At 39.5% G+C, this 24,133-nt stretch overlaps 1 protein-coding gene across 5 annotated transcripts in view; it reads left to right on the forward strand.

The window, feature by feature from the left end:
- LOC136864203 (tyrosine-protein phosphatase 99A) overlaps positions 1–24,133 on the forward strand; it is a 423,374-nt gene that overhangs the window by 361,711 nt on the left and 37,530 nt on the right. For 3 of the 5 annotated variants that reach the window (XM_067140883.2, XM_067140882.2, XM_067140885.2), the window contains 4 exons: positions 32–213; positions 3,920–4,217; positions 20,251–20,422; positions 20,527–20,654. In XM_067140883.2, the coding sequence (XP_066996984.2) occupies positions 32–213; positions 3,920–4,217; positions 20,251–20,422; positions 20,527–20,654 (780 nt within the window). The remainder of the gene's footprint in view (positions 1–31; positions 214–3,919; positions 4,218–20,250; positions 20,423–20,526; positions 20,655–24,133) is intronic. The other 2 variants (XM_067140884.2, XM_067140886.2) reach the window with 1 other exon arrangement.

Below are 24,133 nucleotides of genomic sequence, written 5' to 3' on the forward strand. Positions count from 1 at the left end.
TTTTATTTCTAATGTTGCTGATAATATGTAGGCTGCTTTGTTGCAGATAAAGAAGAAAAAACACAGTGTATCTGAGAGGTTTGTGTACCAGTATCATTACACGAACTGGCCGGACCATGGGACACCTGACCATCCTCTTGCCGTCCTAAGTTTTGTTAAGAAATCATCTGCTGCAAATCCACCAGATGCTGGACCCATCATTGTACACTGCAGGTGAGATGATAGTTTCAGTAGTGTTTCATAGATATATTCTCTAGAACTGAGATAGTTTAAAAATTGATTTTAAAAAAATAAATTGATTTAAAACATTTACCCAAAATACCTGTATGCCACTTGTTCTCAGTATGATAGCATATTTTTATACTCAATATGCAGAATGGCACCTTAGAATAATTCTTCTTGGGAGAGTTATGGAAAAAACAAACATACTCAACCCCTTCTAGAACTTAGACAAAATAAACCATAATGATCTACTTGTTGAGGTGTTGTTTGTTTTGGCATAAAAATACTGTAACAAATGATATATTTGTTAGAGAAGAATTCTATGAATTGTTCTGTATAAAAACTCAATAAAAAACTTGCCATATATGACTGAAAATGGGAGGAAATATTGTGCCAAATACCGTCGTTTGATTAGCACAAAAAAAAATTTTTTTTTTTTTTTTAAGATTTTCAGTTTGCACTTCCGAGGTATTTGTAGGCAAAATTGCAGATACATGGCCTCCATTCTTAAGCGACTTTATGGATGGGCAAAAGAAAAGAGAACCTAAAATTGACTTGGGTATAAAATACTCAAATTATACTCATACCAGGCCTTAGCAGGCTTTTGGCTTAAAACTGTTCACCACTTGGTTGTATTGTTACAAATTACACTGACTGACAGAGCAAATGCAACACCAAGAAGGAGTGGTTCGAAAGGGATGAAAGTTGGGGAAAAAACAGAGATGGCACGGACGAATAATTGATGTTTATTTCAAACCGATATGCAGGTTACACAATGCGCACGGCATCGACTCAGTAGGATGTAGGACCACCGCGAGGGGCGATGCACGCAGAAACACGTCGAGGTACAGAGTTAATAAGAGTGCGGATGGTGTCCTGAGGGATGGTTCTCCATTCTCTGTCAACCATTTGCCACAGTTGGTCGTCCGTACGAGGCTGGGGCAGAGTTTGCAAACGGCGTCCAATGAGATCCCACACGTGTTCGATTGGTGAGAGATCCGGAGAGTACGCTGGCCACGGAAGCATCTGTACACCTCGTAGAGCCTGTTGGGAGATGCGAGCAGTGTGTGGGCGGGCATTATCCTGCTGAAACAGAGCATTGGGCAGCCCCTGAAGGTACGGGAGTGCCACCGGCCGCAGCACATGCTGCACGTAGCGGTGGGCATTTAACGTGCCTTGAATACGCACTAGAGGTGACGTGGAATCATACGCAATAGCGCCCCAGACCATGATGCCGCGTTGTCTAGCGGTAGGGCGCTCCACAGTTACTGCCGGATTTGACCTTTCTCCACGCCGACGCCACACTCGTCTGCGGTGACTATCACTGACAGAGCAGAAGCGTGACTCATCGGAGAACACGACGTTCTGCCATTCCCTCATCCAAGTCGCTCTAGCCCGGCACCATGCCAGGCGTGCACGTCTATGCTGTGGAGTCAATGGTAGTCTTCTGAGCGGACGCCGGGAATGCAGGCCTCCTTCAACCAATCGACGGGAAATTGTTCTGGTCGATATTGGAACAGCCAGGGTGTCTTGCACATGCTGAAGAATGGCGGTTGACGTGGCGTGCGGGGCTGCCACCACTTGGCAGCGGATGCGCCGATCCTCACGTGCTGACGTCACTCGGGCTGCGCCTGGACCCCTCGCACATGCCACATGTCCCTGCGCCAACCATCTTCGCCACAGGCGCTGCACCGTGGACACATCCCTATGGGAATCGGCTGCGATTTGACGAAGCGACCAACCTGCCCTTCTCAGCCCGATCACCATACCCCTCGTAAAGTCGTCTGTCTGCTGGAAATGCCTCCGTTGACAGCGGCCTGGCATTCTTAGCTATACACGTGTCCTGTGGCACACGACAACACGTTCTACAATGACTGTCGGCTGAGAAATCACGTTACGAAGTGGGCCATTCGCCAACGCCGTGTCCCATTTATCGTTCGCTACGTGCGCAGCACAGCGGCGCATTTCACATCATGAGCATTCCTCAGTGACGTCAGTCTACCCTGCAGTTGGCATAAAGTTCTGACCACTCCTTCTTGGTGTTGCATTTGCTCTGTCAGTCAGTGTACAATGTTTCAGCATATCCTCTGTGGCATGATAGCTGAGTAACATCATCACAGGCTTCTCACCAATGCAGCATTGTCTTGAATCCTAGTCAGTACATGTGGTATTTCTGAAATGGTCATGTCCTGATTCAGATTCCATGTCAAACTGAATGCCTCATGGCTATGATCAACAGTCATGTAAAGTTACAAGTTTGGTTGCTAAAACTTTTTTCCTTTAAGATTAGTAGAGATTAATAGGATGAAGATATTTGAATAAATTCTGTGAATGTACCAGTGGTATGACAGCGAGATCACTTTTCTCTGACCTGTGGCCATTGAATTGTCCATTGAAAATCCACCTGTCTTGTGTTACATTGTTGCACTTGAAGATAGACTTGATGAACTAAAGAAATTACTAATGTTCCTACCTCACCAGTTGTATCCTATGCACCTGTGCCTTAAATTCATAGCAGAGGTAGAATCTGGCAAATTCTCATTCCTGAATGTTCTTTTCGAGATGTAATGTAATGGAGAATTTTTTAACTTCTTTAATACCCAGAATGACCAGGCAAGTTGGCCATGCTTTTAGGGGCACGCAGCTATGAGCTTGCATCCGGGAGATAGTGGGTTCAATCCCTACTGTCGGCAGCCTTGAAGATGGTTTTCCATTTTCACACCAGGCAAATGCTGGGGCTGTGCCTTAATTAAGGCCACGGCCGCTTCCTCCCCACTCCTAGGCCTTTCCTATCCCATCGTCGCCATAAGACCTATCTGTGTCGGTGCGACGTAAAGCCAATTGTAAAAAAAAATACCCAGAATGTATTTTTTATTGTAATAATACTAGAGGGTGATAGAAAATTTTGATTAAAGTAAGAATTTCATTTTTGGTAAAATGATCATCAAATTTTCCAAGTTTAAGACATACACGCTGGTTTTAATATAACATATTGCTTTTTTTCCTTCACACAAACAACACCACCCACAACAGATTAGTAACCTTGGAGGGGTGAAACTGCAAACTCTTCCCTCCTGCTTATATAGTAAGGAGCCAGATAACTCTTATCTAAGATCTACAAGAGAGGTGAGTGAACAGAAAGTGTCGTGCGGTATGGGACAATGCATTATCGTCACATTTCTTACTTGGGAAGAGATCCAGCCATCAGAAATTTCCTTTGAAATTCAAAAAGCAGTTTACAGAAACATGTCTCTTGAGAAGTCGAGTGTTTGATGTAAGTCTTCAGAGAGGGAATAGTGAGGTTGAGAACAAGCCACATGATGATCGGCCTGTAACTTTAGTCAGTTCAATCAACATTCACTTTGCTTATGCACTTGTACTTTATTTACCATCCTTTCCACTTCCCCAAGCGTAATTTCACTAACAACATTGACCTCCTCCACATGAACTTGGTTTTTATAATGTTAACAGAAAGATTCCCTTCTATGTCGAGAAGATTTTCAAAATCTTCCTTCCACTTGTCCAGTAATGTTACTTTTATGGTGTAATAGATGCACTGGAACATGATACTGAAAAATAACCATTTGTCCCATTGCTACTCTCCAGGCAGAAATATTCATAGTTGAAGAACATCATATTAGTAGTATATTTATAATATGTGTAAATGAAACGCACTTGTTTGTTTACTCTTTTACAGTGCTGGAGTTGGCAGAACTGGTACATACATAGTGTTGGATGCTATGTTGAAGCAAATACGGAGCAAGGGAGAAGTTAATATTTTTGGATTTCTTCGTCACATTCGTACACAGCGCAACTTCTTAGTCCAGACCGAGGAACAGTATATCTTTATCCATGATGCTCTAATGGAAGCTATAGAAAGCGGTGAGACGAACATCAATCAGGCGTACTTGTCCCGTTACATCCACAGTCTACAAGCAAGTGAACCTATTGATGAGAAAATAGAATCATCTAGATTATTGGATATACAATTCAAAGTGAGTAATGAATATATCCATTTACCAAAGTAAAAAAGTGAAGAAATGCAAGATTGTTATTTAAAAGCAAGTTTTTTGTGAATGGATAGTTACGTTCCAGTTATTCACATTTAATGTAAAAGTAAGAGCTTGTTGGCTCATGACTTACAGTTAATAGTTATGTAAAACTGCAAGCAATATTGACAATTTCCATAATATTTTGTGTAGTTATTGGAAGGCAAATTATTGTTTTCAATCGAATCAATCAGCACTGATCTGCATTTAGGGCTATTGCCCAGGTGGCAGATTCCCTATTTGTTTTCCTAGCCCTTTCTTAAATAATTGCAAAGAATTTGGAAATTTATTGAACATCTCCCTTGGTAAATTATTCCAATCCTAACTCCTCTTCGTATAAACAAATATTTTCCCCAATTAGTCCTCTTGAATTCATACTTTATCTTCATATTGTGATCTTTCCTTCTTTTAAAAACACTATTCAAACTTATTCATCTACTAATGTCATTCCATGCCATCTCTCCACTGACAGCTTGGAACATACCACTTAGTCAAGCAGCCGTCTCCTTTCTCCCAAGTCTTTCCAGCCCAAACTTCGCAATATTTTCGTAAATTGTACGATGAAGTTCATAAATTGAGCTACTCTTTTGTCGGAAATCACCCAGAACAAATGGAGCTGCTTTTCTTTGGATTTTTCCAGTTCTCGAATCAAGTAATCCTGGTGAGGGTCCCATACACTGGAACCATTATCTAGCTGGGGTCTTAGCAGAGACTTACATGCCCTCTTCTTTACATCCTTACTACAACCTCCTAAATATCCTCAAAACTATATGCAGAGATCTGTTCCCTTTATATACAGTCCCATTTATGTGCTTATCCCAATGAAGATCTTTCCTTATCTGAACACCTGGTTACTGACAGTGATCCCCATATGGAATGTTCATCCCATGAATGCAGTAATTAAAATTGATAGGACTTTTCCTATTAGCGAAACTCACAACTTGACTTTTAACCATTGCCTGCTGTCCCTCTCGCAACATTGTCAAGGTCTCTTTGCAGTTGCTCACAATCTTTTAACTTATTTATTACTCTATACAGCATAACATCATCTGCAAAAGCCTTACCTCTGATTCCATTTCTTTACTCATTTCAATTATACATACATACGTACATACATACATTATCATTATAGACTGTTATGCCTTTCAGCGTTCATTCTGCAAGCCTCTGTGAATTTACTAAACGTCGCCACAATCCTCGATTTGCAACTAGTGTTGTGGCCTCATTTAGTTCTGTACCTCTTATCTTTAAATCGTTAGAAACCGAGGCTAACCATTGTCGTCTTGGTCTCCCTCTACTTCTCTTACCCTCCATAGCAGAGTCCATTATTCTCCTAGGTAACCTATTCTCCTCCATTCGCCTCACATGACCCCACCATCGAAGCTGGTTTATGCGTACAGCTTCATCCATCGAGTTCATTCCTAAATTAGCCTTTATCTCCTCATTCCGAGTACCCTCCTGTCATTGTACCCACCTGTTTGTACCAGCAATCATTCTTGCTACTTTCATGTCTGTTACTTCTAACTTATGAATAAGATATCCTGAGTCCACCCAGATTTCGCTCCCGTAAAGCAAAGTTGGTCTGAAAATAGACCGATGTAAAGCTAGTTTCGTCTGGGAGCTGACTTCCTTCTTGCAGAATACTACTGATCACAACTGCGAGCTCACTGCATTAGCTTTACTACACCTTGATTCAATCTCACTTACTATATTACCATCCTGGGAGAACACACAACCTAAATACTTGAAATTATTAACCTGTTCTAGCTTTGTATCATCAATCTTACATTCAGTTCTGTTGAATTTCTTACCTACTGACATCACTTTATTCTTCAAGAGGCTAATTTTCATACCATACTCATTGCAACTATTTTCAAGTTCCAAGATATTAGACTGCAGGCTTTCGGCACAGTCTGCCATTAAGACCAAGTCGTCAGCATAGGCCAAACTGCTTACAACATTTCCACCTAACTGAATCCCTCCCTGCCATTTCATATCTTTCATCAGATGATCCATATAAAAGACGAACAGTAAGTACTCTGAACCAAGAACTCATTTTACCATCAATTCTCACTGAAGCCCAATTATCAACATAAATGCCTTTGATTGATTTTATTAATCTACCTTTAATTCCATAGTCCCCCAGTATAGTGAATATCTCTTCCCTCGGTACCCTGTCATATGCTTTCTCTAGATCTACAAAACATAAACACAACTGCCTATTCCTCTCGTAGCATTTTTCAATTACCTGGCGCATACTGAAAATCTGATCCTGACAGCCTCTCTGTGGTCTGAAACCACACTGGTTTTCATCCAACTTCTTCTCAACAACTGATCTCACCCTCCCTTCCAAGATGCCAGTGAATACTTTGCCTGGTATACTAATCAATGAGATACCTCGATAGTTGTCGCAATCCTTCCTGTTCCCTTGCTTATAGATAGGTGCAATTACTGCTTTTGTCCAATCTGAAGGTACCTTACCAACACTCCATGCTAATTTTACTACCCTATGAAGCCATTTCATCCCTGCCTTCCCACTATACTTCACCATTTCAGGTCTAATTTCATCTATTCCTGCTGCCTTATGACAATGGAGTTTATTTACCATCCTTTCCACTTCCTCAAGCATAATTTCACCAACATCATTTTCCTCCTCCCCATGAGCTTGGCTGTTTGCAACACCACCAGAATGATTTCCTTTTACATTGAGAAGGTGTTCAAAATATTCCCTCCACCTCTCCAGTGATTCCCTGGGATCTATTATGAGTTCACCTGAATTACTCAAAACGCTGTTCATTTCCTTTTTCCCTCCCTTCCTAAGATTCTTTATTACTGTCCAGAAAGGTTTCCTTGCTGCTTGACCTAGCCTTTCCAGGTTATTACCAAAATCGTCCCATGACTTCTGTTTGTATTCAACAACTATTTGTTTTGCTCTGTTTCTTTCATCTACGTAACAATCCCTGTCTGTCTCGGCCCTTGTTTGGAGCCATTTCTGATAAGCCTTCTTTTTACGTTTACAGGCTGCTCTCACTTCATCATTCCACCAAGATGTTCGCCTTTTCCCATCTTTACACACAGTTGTTCCCAGGCATTCCCTTGCTGTTTCTACTACAGCATCTCTGTATGCCACCCATTCACTTTCTATATCCTGAACCTACTTACTGTCTACTGTTCGAAACTTCTCACTAATCATATCCGTGTACTTCTGTCTAATTTCCTCGTCCTGGAGATTTTCAACCCTTATTCGTTTACAGACAGATTTCACTTTCTCTACCCTAGGCCTAGAGATACTTAGTTCACTACAGATCAGATAGAGTCTGTATCATTGAAAAATCCGCGAGGAACTCGTACATTCCTAACAGATTTCCTGAATTCAAAGTCTGTTAAGATATAGTCTATTATGGATCTGGTACCCCTAGCCTCCCATGTGTAGCGGTGAATAGCTTTATGCTTGAAGAATGTATTCGTAACAGCTAAACCCATACTAGCACAGAAGTCCAGCAAACGCTTCCCATTCCCATTAGCTTCCATATCTTCCCCACATTTACCAATCACCCTTTCGTATCCTACAGTTCTATTCCCAGCTCTCGCATTGAAATCGGCCATTAGCACTATTCTATCCTTGCTGTTGACCCTGACCACGATGTCACTCAATGCTTCATAAAACTTGTCAACTTCATCCTCATCTGAACCCTCACATGGTGAATACACGAACACAATTCTTGTCCTAATTCCTCCAACTGACAAATCTACCCACATCATTCACTCATTTACGTGCCTAACAGAAACTATGTTGCGTGCAATAGTATTCCTGATGAACAGCCCTACCCCAGACTCTGCCCTTCCCTTTCTAACACCCGTCAAGTACACTTTATAATCTATCTTTTCCTCGTTATATCCCCTTACCCGAATATCACTTACTCCTGGCACATCCAGATGCATCCTCTTTGCTGACTCAGCCAGTTCTACCTTCTTTCTTCCATGAGCCCCATTAATATTGATAGCTCCCCATCGAATTCCATTTCGTTCGCCAAGTTGTTTCCAAGGAGTCCCTCGCCTGTCAAATGGGAGTGGGACTCCTTCATTTATATATATAAGAAAATATTAAGGTCCAGTAATCATATATTTTAATGGAGAAATCATGCATGCTTTGTTCAAAATGGTGTCTGTATGCAGCAACACATCTCTACCTATGATCCACAATGCTGTCAATCTCGTCCCAGAAGAAAAGTGACTCCTGTGAGGAGTGAAGCCCTAGAAGGCAATTTTTGTATCACGCCTGTTTCTTCTTTCAGGAAGTTACTTATTGTTAGATGTATAAACACATGGTAGTCTGTTAGCGCTACAAGGGAAGTGTCAGGTAAGATAGGTCGAAATCTACCTTGAAATTTTTGTCACCATCATTGTACTATCAGAGGACAAAGTGTGGAAAATCAGCCTCCAGATGTAACTGCATGTCTCCGAAATCATGTGGTGAATCTCTCGTATAGATCAATGGGATGTGGCGTGAGTACTGTTCATGTACATGTTGCCTGGAGTGGACAACCTTGGTGACCAACGTTCCCAAGACCAGTGATAAGCAGAGCCGCATGTGCTAGTCAGCTGTGAGGTGTTTCACTATATCCAGCAATGATGTAACAGTTTTGATAGAAAGCAAGACAGTGAAAATGGGTTCCTCGGAGGATGGCGTTCTCAGTTCTATTAACATAGTGGAGTTTATAATAAGTTATTTCCGCGAGAAGGCATTTTCGTTTTCAGTAAAACTTAGCTCGAAAGGAAATGAGACAATATCTGATTTATTCGGTGTAGCGTATTGCGGAGGTTTCTCCACAGTGGAGACGGTGAAGGCAACTCAAGTGATTCCGTTTGTTAAAACTTTCTGCCGATCGCAAGCGAAACTCTGGGTCCCAGTTTGATACTAAAATATGACTCCCCTGAATCTAGAGATGCTCAGAGTCCACTGCCATGCAAATTGTCCACTTCTAGATGTTCCTAGTCGCGTAAAATGTGTGCCTAAAAGCATCAGTTGGGGCCGATGACCTTCAATGTTAGGCCCCTTAAAACAACAAGCATCATCATCATCATCAAAAACATCAGTATGTAGTAAAAGAGGAGGGCTGTAAAATTCTGCTTAACAAAGGTGGTAGAAAGCAATTATCACTTTCACACATTCACAAATATTTTGGTTTAATGAAGTCGGAGCGATATCTGTACTTGTGGAAGAAGCAGTTGGAAAATATGTGTATGTCGGCAAGTTAGATTGAACATAAGAAAATGTATGTATGAAAAACTCTGTTCCTATTTCCAGGAAGCAAAAGGGGAAGGCGAAATGTAAGCGAGGAAGAGTTATGACTGTAGGCTTTGGAAATTGCACGTGAACTATCCATCGAAAAAAGTAGTTTCAAGAAATAACACAGAATTCAGAGTAGCAAAATTAAGAAATTTGTATCCCATTTTCATACTCAGGACAAAAAACAAAAAGAATGAGGCTGCACAAAAATTGCTGGATACGGCTAGAGAACGATTCTCCATTACACCCTGTCCTCTATTTACAACAATGATCAATGCGGGTTCGAGCACGGAATGCGATCTAAATGGACTCTTATCATTTTTAGGTGAGAAATGTGTGCAAACCATAGCCAAATTGGTTAGTTCACTCTTACCTTCATACACCACAATACCAACAATCAGTATGGACAGTTCTTTGTTCCCGAAATAATTTATTGTACTGCAGGGGGCCGACCGGAACGTTCGGTTCCCTGGTTTCAAAAAATGTGCTTAAAGCAGATAAGATCGTTGTCACTGCCACTAAATCAGGAAAAGTGGGAAAAACGGAACTGAAAATATATTTTAGACAAGTCTTTTTCCATTCTCTGAAGACAGCTGTGCCCTGCTTTTCGATTTGTTGACCACATACAATGATGGAACTTTTCATGAAGACATCCCTCCACTCAGAACAATCGAACTGCTTCAGTTTCCTCCAGGTACCACCGGCATAATTCAACCATTAGATAAATTCTTCTTCCAGCAGCGGAAAGCTTTTCGTCGCCGATTAACAGAAATTCTAACTTCTCGTAAGGACAAAGTTGAGGTTCACCATATAGACACAATCGTTAAACTGCAGTCCTTCATACATTTTCAGTTTTCATCTCCACGATTTTGGGATATGATAAAATATTTATTGTTTGCAATGAATTACACAAAAGAGCGACCTCCCATGCTCGTAGTGCCCGCTAAATATTGTTTGGAAAAGAAGGAAATGTGTAAAGAACAGTGTGACAATGAAGTTCTAATTCGTTGTTCTTGGTGTACATGAAACTTTATCATCATGCAATTTATACCAGTCAGTTGTGCTATAATTTTGTGACTGACAAGTGAGTGAAATAATACAGCTTCAGAGTGGGTCGAGACAACTTGTCTTACCCGTTTTTTTTTTTTTTTGTTTTTTTTTAATGCAATTTGTTTGGGGCGTCGACCTATACAGATCTTTTGCCCCTTGTCTTACCTGATACTTTCCTTGTAAGTCAGTCATGTGGAGGGTGCAGAAATACTTTGTCTTTGATGTTCTGTTTTGTAATTATTGCCATGTGGATTTCAGTTCTTCTGCTAAGATCTGAGAACTCATCTTAATGACCATAGATGTCTGCTTATTATACAGCTGCCTGTGCATATTCCCCATTTCTGCACAGTACATGAATGACAATGTTTTCACCAGGAAGAACTTTCAATGGATGACACCCATTATTGATCATCACACTAACACATTCCAGCAAGATATCAACTTTGGGAATTTCAAACCACTGACACTCTGTTCATTCTGAGGTTGAGTCTGTACCCCTATCCTTGCCACAGTACGATGCATTTCTGCTGCTGTATGTTCAGGTTTGAACTTGTGCAACAAAATTACCTGTAAATCATGTTGTCCTAACATGTTACACAGAAGGAAACTGCCACCTGGGCAACAGCCCTAAAAGCAGATGGTCGGTCGGTGGGTGGGTGGGTGGGTGCAATGTAACATGTCCTATGACACTCACGGTGAACTTCAGCGGATATCATTCACAGTTTCTTCAGTTCTGTACAGTAGGAGGCAGAGAGCACTGAATGTGGACATTGTATATTTTGAACATTTCTTTCCGAGCAACAGTATGCAGTCCAGTTCCAATTTGAGTGTAATCTTTTACTTTCTCGCTTGCCTTTAAAGACTCTCTTATTTTCATTTTCAAGCAGTACTTCAAGTTTTTTTATCATCTAATCAGTTGATTATATCATTGGACCACTTGAAGCAGTACTTAGATCACATTAACTAACCAACCAACCCCATGGCACTACAGCTTTTCAAGGGCCTTCGCCTACCAAGCGACCGCTGCTCAGCCCAAAGGCCTGCAGATTACGAGGTGTCGTGTGGTCAGCACGACAAATCCTCTCAGCCGTTATTCTTGGCTTTCTAGATCAAGGCCGCTATCTCAGCATCAGATAGCTCCTCAGTTCTAATCACATAGGCTGAGTGGACCTCAAACCAGCCCTCAGACTCAGGTAAAAATCCCTCACCTGGCCGGGAATCGAACCCAGTAAAAGGCAGGAATGCTACCCCTATACAACGGGGCCAGCACTTAGACCACATTACTGGAGAGAATTATGATTATTAACGTATGCCCACTCACTCTCCTTTCTCATTTAAATTAATTGTTTGTCATAATGTCATCTGTTCATAGCTTCGTAACTTAGGATGCAGAACATAGGCAACATAGTCATACTAGGAACATGTATAAAGGAGGAGCCACTTAACCTAAATAAGGGCACAAATACTTATTTTCACTGTAGATTATCAATGTAAAAAGCATGTTGCAGCTGGAAGGCAGAGATGTTGGAAATAAATTGAAAGGTGGAAAGGGGTAACCATGGTAGGCATGGCAGTCGAAGGCCTGAGGCTGCTCCGGTCTTAAGAATGAACTCATATACAATCTTGGAGTGTCTTGCCTCAGAATAAAGAGGCTGAATCACGCAAGCTATTGTCAACTATAACAGTAAAACTTGCTTCAAAGTAGCTTTGTAGTAGTATGTTGATATGGCAGTGAGGAGGGAGTTGCATTTTTTGCATGTGTTTCTGTTTTATTACAAGATATTAGAATAATTCTGTATTGACGGTTTTCACTTTACAAAGGTGAAAAAATGAGAGTATCCTCCTAATTCAGTATATCATATATTCCATCATTAGACGGAGTAAACAAATTCAAACAATTTCGGCTTGTTTGAGCCATCTTCAGTGAAAAATGAGGGGTTTGAAATAATTTACATAATAAAAGTTAAAAAATGCCAAAAAACATAATCTATATAAATAAAATTGTAGGGGGTCCGCTGTCTGTAATTTCTTTTGTTTTGCCAATTTTTCAGATATTTATCTGTTTTAGGTCAACTCAAGACCGAATCGGTGGTTTTTACGTTTCGTGTCTGTTTGTCTGTCTGTTTGTCTGTCTGTTTGTCTGTGTGTCTGTTCCACCATCACGTCGAAACGGCTGGATAGATCTCAACCAAACTTCATATTTAGAGTATACTCATCCCAAGGAAGGTTTCGATATGCATATCATTTTAAAATCTTTGAATACTCGGGGGGTTTATAGGAAAATCAGAATGGTTTTTCCACCATCACGTAGAAACGGCTGGATAGATCACAACCAAACTTCATATTTAGAGTATACTCATCCCGGGAAAGGTTTCAAAATGCATATCATTTTGAAATCTTTGAATAGACAGGGGGTTTATAGGAAAACCTGAATGGTTTTTCCACCATCACGTCGAAACAGCTGGATAGATCTGAACCAAACTTCATATTTAGAGTATACCCATCCCAGGGAAGGTTTCGATATGCATATTATTTTAAAATCTTTGAATAGACGGGGGGTTTATAGGAAAACCGGAATGGTTTTTCCACCATCACTTCGAAACGGCTGGATAGATCTCAACCAAACTTCATATTTACAGTATACTCATCCCGGGGATGTTTTCGATATGCATTTCATTTTAGAATCTTTGAATAGACGGGGGTTTATAATAAAACCAGAATAGTTTTCCTCCATTTTCTCTTATACAATTGATTTTTGTAAACTTCGTTTACCATGCGTGAAACGTCTCTTCATTATAAACAACTTTCGTTATGTTCATAATTTACCTTACTCACCACATGACGGAGAAATTTACAATTTTCCGCTGGTATCATGCTCTGCATTGAGTGACCGACAGGCCGACAACGAACCTACAGGTTACCATGGCAACGTCTCTGACTGCATGCCAGCAGGGAAGTAACGTATTGCCATTTTCCTCATCATGCTTTTAAATTTGTGGTTGTTGCTTGGGTAGAAGGCAAGAGAGGCGTCAATCGGCCTATCTGCAAGATATTGGCGGAATATCGTTGGATGTTATAACCGCCCTCGAATAGATTAAGTAATAACACCATTCGTCATCTTATTATTATTTGTTTACATAAGAATCACTGGACCTAAATTTCTCCTCTGTTACCGCTTTATTATATCCATAACTCACACTAGCATAATTTATTGAGGGGCATTTTATTTTCCAATACATTAACTTGGCATTTACATATTTGTCGTTATCCGGCTGTCCTCAGTTATAATCCATTTTCTATTACTTTCAACTTTCTTAACTGTATTATTTTCTTCCTTAATTACGCACTATGTACGCGAGTGCTACAAACTACTGGATGTATTTCTACCAAGACTCATATTTAGAACTAGCGAATGTACCCGTGCTTCACTACGGTATTCTACATTGTATTCGAATATCGAAGTAAATAGTGTACATGCAGTAAATAAGATTGTTTTAAAATTGCATGTCTCTTAGCGTTATCCGAGAAAGAGCATGGAGAGGTCCCAGTACGTTGTTTCCAATGTAAAGTGTTTGTTACGGATTTGTGATATAACGGCAGGTTCACTTGCCTACTGTCATTCACAATCGAGTTGGGAAGTTTACATTATAATTGCAGGCCCCATTGCCTACTACGCGGACAGAATCGATTTGGGGAGTTTTCGTTAAAATGGCAGCCCCCCTTTCCTACTTCCAGACAGATTACAGTTGAGGAGTTTCTATTATAATGGTAGGCAATTACCCTACTATCACTCAAAATTGAGTTGTGCAGTTCTCATTATAATGCCAGGCCCATTTTCCTACTGCCAGCCAGTTTACTGCCAGTCATACCACGTTGGTGAGTTTCCATCAAAATAGCAGGCCACTATGCCTAATGCCAGTCACATTTTAGATGAGGACATTTCTTTATAATGGCGGGTACCCTTGCCTACTGCCAAACACAATTGGGTAGGGGAGTTTTAAACAAAACTGCATGCTCACTTGCCTTCTGCAAGTCAAATCGAGAAGGGAACTATTCATTACAATTGTAGGCCTTCCTTACTAATGACAGTTACACAGGTGTTGGAGAAGGAACCCTTTCCTACTGCCAGTCAAAGTCGGTGTGGGCAGTACTGATTACAATATCAGACCCACCCTTTCTCGATCGCTAAAAATCGACATCAGTGAATATATATAGATCGACATACGAAAGTATATGCGTGTTTACAATATTGAAGACCTTCATTTACAGATTAACTGCTACTAAACGTACGTCATATCGATAAAAGATTATACCATAAGACACGCCGGATGTAGTGGCCTAAATGGCTGGTCCTATGATATGTCATCTATTCTTGGGTCAGACTGAGTTAGAAACGTGGAACAGGGTAAAGGTTTTGTAAGATTATCTCACATTACATTACTTTTCGGATAATTATGTGACAGCTACATACATAGCATTTGCCTCACATATGCCTACTGGGTGGGCCAATTTTCGTGAAGAGTATGATGATTCTGTATTTCATATAAGTAATTGAAAGTATGAATTATGCATGTGAAAATGCCAAATGGACTTAACATCGATTAATAGAGAAAAATCAAACGTAAAAGGGATACAGATACGGCAAAAAGTCATAAGACCAAGGTTGTAGATCATTCCAAATTGAACGGAGAGTGTGCAATCCGTTTTTTGATAGGAATTTCCGAAGGTCTGCACCATCATTAAAATTGCCTGTATATTTCGATATTCTCCGGGGATAAAAAGTGAAAAATTTAATGATCTAGGATGTTTTCCGTTCGTTACAGGCTAAAACGTATAATTTTGTCAAATTTCAATTATCTTCTTTTTCTTCTGGCAGATTATGCCGCAATCCGATTTTGGGCGAGGCGGGTAAAAATTAGGACTTTCAGGAAACTAAACCAAAAATTATGGAGATGTTCATTATTACCCCTTAAACGGAACTCTGTACGAAAATTTCGCCAAAATAGTCAGTGTAGAGGCACACAGTCGTTACGATTTGATTTATATAGATAAGGAATCTGCTCCATGTAAAACACCTTTTGGGCTATGTCCGCTGGACTTAGCCTGCAATAGTGACAATTCATTATATCTCCCTTATTAATCCTCCTGACGAAAAAATGCACATGGAAAAAAAGGTTTAGAGGTGGAATTCCATCACGTTTGGTCGATTTCCAGTCAGGTTGGTCTTGTTCTGTATATATTGTGGAAGAGTAAAATCACCATTTGTGTTCGCTATAAACCGCCAGTCCATTCCGGAACATGAAATGTTATTTACGTTTAAAACCTACCTTTGGACAGGTGGATGCTAAATATACATTTTGGTTCGAATGTCTTCAGTAGTTTTCAAGTTGTACGGAATACGCTTTACACGCACCCGCTCGTGAGTCAAGTCCGATGGGACTTGTACAGAAAAACGGTCCGTTAATGATATCACCCTTATTAATCCTCGTATCGAAATGATGCACATGAGAAAAAAGGTTTAGAAATTAATTTCTAATAAGGTAGGATGATTTCCATTAAGTTTGGTTGTGTACATTTTGTTGGAAAATCACTGTTTCGGTTTCGTATAAACCCCCAGTCATTACAGGGATTTAGAAACAATATTTGCCCCAAAACCTATCAAGGACAGGTGTATTCTAAATATGAGTCTTGGTCGAAATACAACCAGTAGTTTGTAGCACTCTCGTACATACGGCGTATTTAAGGAAGAAAATAATACAGTTAAGAAAGTTGAAAGTAATAGAAAGTGGATTATAACTGAGGACAGCCGGATAACGACAAATATGTAAATGCCAAGTTAATGTATTGGAAAATAAAATGCCCCTCAATAAATTATACTAGTGTGAGTTATGGATATGATAAAGCGGTAACAGGGGAGAAATTTAGATCCAGTGATTCTTAAGTAAACAAATAATAAGAAGATGACTAATGGTGTTATTACTTAATCTATTCGAGGGCGGTTATAACATCCAACGATATTCCGCCAATATCCCGCAGATAGGCCGTTTGACGCCTCTCTTGCCTTCTACCCAAGCAACAATCACGAATTTAAAAGCATGATGAGGAAAATGGCAATACGTTACTTCCCTGCTGGCATGCAGTCAGAGACGTTGCCATGGTAACCTGTAGGTTCGTTGTCGGTCTGTCGGTCACTCAATGCAGAGCATGATACCAGCGGAAAATTGTAAATTTCTCCGTCATGTGAAGAGTAAGGTAAATTATGAACATAACGAAAGTTGTTTATAATGAAGAGACGTTTCACGTACGGTAAACGAAGTTTACAGAAAATCAATAGTATATGAGAAAATGCAGGAAAACCAGAATGGTTTTCCTATAAACCCCCGTCTATTCAAAGATTTTAACATGGTATGCATATCGAAACCTTCCCCGGGATGAGTATACTCTAAATATGAAATTTGGTTGAGACCTATCCAGCCGTTTCGACGTGATGGTGGAAAAAACATTCTGTTTTTTCTATAAACCCCCCGAGTATTCAAAGATTTTAAAATGATATGCATATCAAAACCTTCCCCGGGATGAGTATACTCTAAATATGGAGTTTGGTTGAGATCTATCCAGCCGTTTCGACGTGATGGTGGAACAGACAAACAAACAGACAGACAAACAGACACGAAACGTAAAACCACCGATTCGGTCTTGAGTTGACCTAAAACGGATAAATATCTGAAAAATTGGCAAAACAAAAGAAATTACAGACAGCGGACCCCCTACAATTTTATTTATATAGATACACCTGTCCTTGATAGGTTTTAGGGCAAATATTGTTTCTAAATCCCTGAACTGACTGGGGGTTTATACGAAACCGAAACAGTGATTTTGCACTTCCACAAAATATACACAACCAAACTTAATGGAAATCTACCTACCTTGGTAGAAATTAATTTCTAAACCTTTTTTCTCATGTGCATCATTTCGATACGAGGATTAATAAGGGAGATATCATTAACGGACCGTTTTTCTGTACAAGTCCCATCAGATTTGACTTACGAGCGGGTGCGTGTAAAGCGTATTCTTTACAACTTGAAAACTACTGAAGACATTCGAACCAAAATTTATATTTAGCATCCACCTGTCCAAAGGTAGGTTTTAAACGTAAATAACATTTCATGTTCCGGAATGGACTGGCGGTTTATAGGGAACACAAATGGTGATTTTACTCTTCCACAACATATACAGCACAAGACCAACCTGACTGGAAATCAACAACCAAACGTGATGGAATTCCACCTCTAAACCTTTTTTTTTTTCATTTGCATTTTTTCGTCAGGAGGATTAATAAGGGAGATATCATGAATGGTCACTTTTGCAGGTTATGTCCAGCGGACATAGCCCAAAAGGTGTTTTACATGGAGCAGATTCCTTATCTATATAAATCAAGTCATAACGACTGTATGCCTCTACACTGACTATTTTGGCGAAATTTTCGTACAGCTTTCCGTTTAAGGGGTAATAATGACCATCTCCATAATTTTTGGTTTAGTTTCCTGAAAGTCCTAATTTTTACCCGCCTCGCCCAAAATCCGGATTGCGGCATAATCTGCCAGAAGAAAAAGAAGATAATTGAAATTTGACAAAATTATACGTTTTAGCCTGTAACGAACGAGAAAACATCCTAGATCATTAAATTTTCCAGTTTTTATCCTCGTAGAATATCGAAATATGCAGGCAATTTTAATGATGGTGCAGACCTTCGAAAATTCCTATCACATAACGGATTGCACAATCTCCATTCAATTTGGAATGATCTACAAACTTGGTCTTATGACTTTTTGCCGTATCTGTATCCCTTTTACGTTTGATTTTTCTCTATTAATCGATGTTAAGTCAATTTGGAATTTTCACATGCATAATTCATATTTTCATTTACTTATATGAAATACAGAATCATCATACTCTTCACGGAAATTGGCCCACCCAGTAGGCATATCTGAGCCAAATGCTATGTATGTAGCTGTCACATAATTATCCGAAAAGTAATGTAATGTGAGATAATCTTACAAAACCTTTACCCTGTTCCACGTTTCTAACTCAATCTGACCCAAGAAAAGATGACATCATAGGACCAGCCATTTAGGCCACTAAATCCGGCGTGTCTTATGGTGTAATCCTTTGTCGATATGGCGTACGTTTAGTAGCAGTTAATCTGTAAATGAAGTTCTTTAATATTGTAAACACGCATATACTTTCGTATGTCGATCTATATATATTCACTGATGTCGATTTTTAGCGATCGAGAAAGGGTGGGTCTGATTATGTAATCAGTACTCCCCACACCGACTTTGACTGGCAGTAGAAAAGGGTTCCTTCTCCAACTCCTGTGTAACTGTCATTAGTAAGGAAGGCCTACAATTGTAATGAATAGTTCCCTTCTCGATTTGACTTGCAGAAGGCAAGTGAGCATGCAGTTTTGTTTAAAACTTCCCTACCCGATTGTGTTTGGCAGTAGGCGAGGGTGCCGGCCATTGTAAAGAAATGTCCTCATCTAAAATGTGACTGGCATTAGGCATAGTGGCCTGCTATTTTGATGGGAACTCACCAACGTGGTGTGACTGGCAGTAAGCTGGCTGGCAGTAGGAAAATGGGCCTGGCATTATAATGATAACTGCACAACTCAATTTCGAGTGATAGTAGGGTAATTGCCTACCATTATAATAGAAACTCCTCAACTGTAATCTGTCTGGTAGTAGGAAAGTGGGGCTGCCATTTTAACGAAAACTCCCCAAATCGATTCTGTCCGCGTAGTACGCAATGGGGCCTGCAATTATAATATAAACTTCCCAACTCGATTGTGAATGCCAGTATTCAAGTGAGCCTGCCGTTATATCACAAATCCGTAACAAACACTCTACATTGGAAACAACGTACGGGGACCTCCCCATGCTCTTTCTTGGATAACGCCAAGAGACATGCAATTTTAAAACAATCTTATTTACTGCATGTACACTATTTACTTCGATATTCGAATACAATGTAGAATACCGTAGCGAAGCACGGGTAAATTCACTAGTGAAGGAATAAAAGTTTTGCATTTTTGTTCCTTCATTATGTTTTTGGCATTTTTTAACTTGTATTATGTAAATTATTTCAACCCCCTTCATTTTTCACTGAAGATGGCTCAAACAAGCCAAAACATGTTTGAATTTGTTTGCTCCATCTAATGATGGAATATATGATGTATTGAATTAGGAGGATACTCTCATTTTTTCACCTTTGTAAAGTGTGTTTCTGTGGTTATTCACTTGTTTGAATGAATTTGGCAAGGAAACAAGACTTGTCTGTATTCTGATTGAATGAAAGTTGATATTAAATTAAGATGTTTAAGATCATTGAGTTTTCTACTAGATATTACTGCAGTATCATAAGCATTTTTAAGAGAGGTCAAGTACAGTATCGCTGTCAGCATAAGTTATCACTGAAGCAAGGATGCAGCACTAACTATTGAGCAGACAGTTTATTCAAGTACTTTCTTGTATCAGACTCTCTTTCTTCTTCCCTTGGGCCGATGACCTTTGATGTTAGGCCCCCTTAAACAACAAGCATCTTCTTTCCTTCTGATAAACCTATATTCCTGTGTTTCAGTATGTGACATCATTCCAAGCTAAAGACTTCAATCTGGTGTCGGCAAATAAATCTTGCAATATCATGAAGAACCGTTCATGTGACATATTACCTGTGGAAAGTGCAAGGGTGCATCTGACTCCTAAACCAGGTGTAGATGGCAGTGATTACATCAATGCTACTTGGTTTCAGGGTATGTCATAGCTGTTGTGTGCACTATATAGCATCTGTCACTATGTTGTTTTGCTCATTTCACTTTTCTTACCACTCTTCTTGACTTAAAATGTGTTATTTCAGGTTTTCACAAATTGCGGGAATTCATCATTACTCAACATCCTTTGGAAGGAACCGTCCAAGACTTTTGGCAAATGATCTGGGACCACAATGCTCAAACTATTGTGCTACTGTCCAGCGTTGATGATCAAGTAAGTGCAGTGGAATATTTTTACTATCTTTGTTTATGGTCTGGGTTAAAAATCATTTTTTAAACCACAAATGGATTTGAAATTCAATTAAATGTATTCCAACTTCAGTTACATGTGTAGTAGAAGTTATATTATTGTGCAGAATTCTAACCCTTCAAGGTAGGATTTGAATACCTTGCAACTCATTCTAGCCATGGTAATTTAATATTTAATATTTAGTGCTTGACAATAATGTATTTTAGTGTACCATTTGCCACCGAGGTAAACACCTCATTTGCAAATAAAGAGATTTTGATTTGATTTTGAATTTATTTGGCATACCTTTGCCTATTCCTGACACACTACCTAACCTAACCCCATGGCAGTACAGCCCTGAAGGGCTTTGGCCTACCAGGCATCCGCTGCTCAGCCTTGAAGGCCTGCAGATTACGAGGTGTCATGTGGTCAGCACAACAAATCCTCTCGGCCGTTATTCTTGGCTTTCTAGACCGGGGCCGCTATTTCACCGTCAGATAGCTTCTCAATTCTAATCACATAGGCTGAGTGGACCCTGAACCAGCCCTTAGATCCAGGTAAGAGGAACGCACGCTACCCCTAAACCACGGGGCCGGCATTCCTGACACACTGGAATATGCAATAAGATTTTTAGATTCTTCTTGTTTATCTGATTTTTTAACAGCAAGAGGTCGCGTTTTGGCAGGGTTGGGGGTGCCCTTTTCATCCCCCCCCCCCCCTGCCTTTCTCTCTCTCTCACCTGTTCTTGACTATCATCAGTTTATTGCCTGCTGCATTCTAGACTGGTTTGTTCTATTTCACTCTCACTTCTGCCACGGCAGTGTGCCTTTGTGTGACCGCTCGCGTAGTTCATTTTTACATGACTGCATTTCTAAGAGAGTTTCATTAAATAAAGTTCATGAGGTTTTTGGTGGTTTTTAGTGAAGATAGCCATTGATGATAGTTTTCTTCATGCTGAATGTTGCGGGGAATAAATGTCTATGTAATTTACAAAGCGAACAACTAGACATTTGAACCTGAAAAGGTTCTCCCTCACCGGTCATTTCTGATGAATTTAGGGTGGCAACTGCGTCTTGATCAAGCCAGGAAAAGATCGAACCCACAATACAGTATTGCACAACAACTGAAAATAAAATATAATTGAAGTATTCAAACTGGAAACTATCCAAGAAAAACCTGAAGAACCTCGTACAGAGGAATGATACCCTTACTGTAGAATTTATCCTCAAAGGAAAAAAATAGGAAGACAACTGTAACATGCCTTTCCTGCCGAATTCTGATTTGTAAAGAACACACCAAAGCAACCGGTACAAGATGTGCAGATGAAGTCCTGGACACTGACTAGAATTATTATCCAATATCAAAAAAGAATTATGCAACAAAATTTAGTTTTTTAATTTTGTAGAGTGTTTTCTTTTAAATTTTTTTACTTCATTTTAAGAATACATTTTGTACTTGAATTGTGACCAAATCATTCGTTGAAATGCCCAAATCCACACATTGAGGCAATGTGCTCTTGCGCAGCCTCTCGCCCTGTTTAAAAACTCGTGTACTTTTTAGCAGATTTTGCAAATTTTTAATTTTTTTTTTACAGTGAGAACTATTTTCGCTGAGTAATTATATTAGTACTAATTGAAAGGCAGTTAAAAAAGGTACATACTTATATTTTTATCAGGGCATTCACTCTAAAAGCAAAATGGCAGGTTATGAAAATATTGAGCGTAAACCTTTGCACAACCTCTCGCGTTCTAAGACAGACGTGACCTCTCGTGTGTTAAAAAAAATATTGGTTCTGAATTATATCATTCCCCATACTTCCAGACACTCATCTAATATGCTTAAGGTTGCAGTATTGAACTCCAGGACAATGAGATTGCTGTTGAAAGTGTTTTAACTAGAGAGACCCAAGTCAGTAGATTTACTGGCATGTTGAAGAACCCCTTTCCAGAAACAAATTTGGACATTAGTGCCTCCTAATCCTAGGATTGCCGAGGGTCAAAATATTCAACAGTCTCTGCTGTACTATACTACCGATGATGCAATTTTTAAACTCTGCAAAATGAAGGTCAGAGCCATCTGTGACTATGTATGCAAACTAAGTGTATTTGAAACACTGCAGAAGATATTCTTTGAATTTTCACAATCTGTCATGATCTTTTAATTCATTAAGTTTATAGTTGAATGTTTGTGTCACCAGCATGTAAACATGGCTTCGAGCTGCAACAACAGTGTGTGATTAATCAAGGATGGATTAAACAATTAAAGTGATATGTGATATAGCTGACATAAGAAACTATAGTGATTCTGACTCAGGTTTAAGTGATAATGACTGTGATAGTGAATAATGTTTTCGGTGATAACAGATGAACGAAAGAACAAATGGCCATAGGCCAAAACGAAGTTAGTCACACCAACAATTCTGTAAATACGGGTAATGTGGATTGGAAACATGTAGGAAAAATAGAGGATAAGAAATTCTGTCATACATTCACATCGAGGAGAAATAGTTTCATCCATAACCTATGATGTGTGCCATTAGGAACGATATGAGTAGGTTCTCTACATTTGTCAAGAAATAGCTGAAAATTTGCTTGCTCTGCCTTTGAACATAAATTGATTAGTAACTTTGATACCTATGACAAGAGTGTTACGGAAATGTTTGGTATATTTTGTATGATATAAAGCAACATTTTGTTTATTCTAAATGTTTTGTTTCTCTTGTAGGGTTTTGATATGTATTTTTTATAATTTGTGAAAAGTGTAATTTGTATTTTATATGTAAACTAGCAAGATACCCATGTTTCGCTACGGCATTATACTGAAATTTATAATTGAATGATTAACGTTTGATATATAATGTGCCAAATTTCGCGATCTGGTGCATTTTCTAACAGAATCTGTCAAAATTCTTGATCTGACTCATTTTTTGAGAGTTTACAGCAGAGTTCCTTCTTTTTTCAATCCTCCTTTCCAGCAGTCGATTTTGTACTTCCCGGGCTAGGTCCAGGTATTCCACCCGGTCAGTTGGGTCCCTAAATCTTTGCCATCTTTTCCTATAAGCATTTTTAATATGGATCAAATCTTTGAGGATATCCGGAGTAGTGTCGTCTTGGGTGCCTTGGCGGTACTGAACCCGCGGCCGGACTGCATTCGTAGTCATTATCTGGCCAGGACCTGTTTCCAGCGCGGTTCGCACATTTTGACAACGGTCCAGAACATTATCATCATTATTAGGGTGGGTGATATTAGTTGAATTTAGATTATAAATATTATTATTATTATTATTATTATTATTATTATTATTATTATTATTATTATTATTGATGTTCTGGACCCCACAGAAAGATGCAAGACCGCTACTTGGCGGTAAATCACATCTGCTGCCATTGTCATTGGTGACAATGTGACCAGCACCATTGTCGCGCGTAGGCAAGTGCGCAGGATTTCTGGCAATACAAATGATA

The sequence above is a fragment of the Anabrus simplex genome, chromosome 2, assembly GCF_040414725.1.
Source record: "Anabrus simplex isolate iqAnaSimp1 chromosome 2, ASM4041472v1, whole genome shotgun sequence".
In the NCBI taxonomy this organism is placed as follows: Eukaryota; Metazoa; Arthropoda; class Insecta; order Orthoptera; family Tettigoniidae; genus Anabrus; species Anabrus simplex.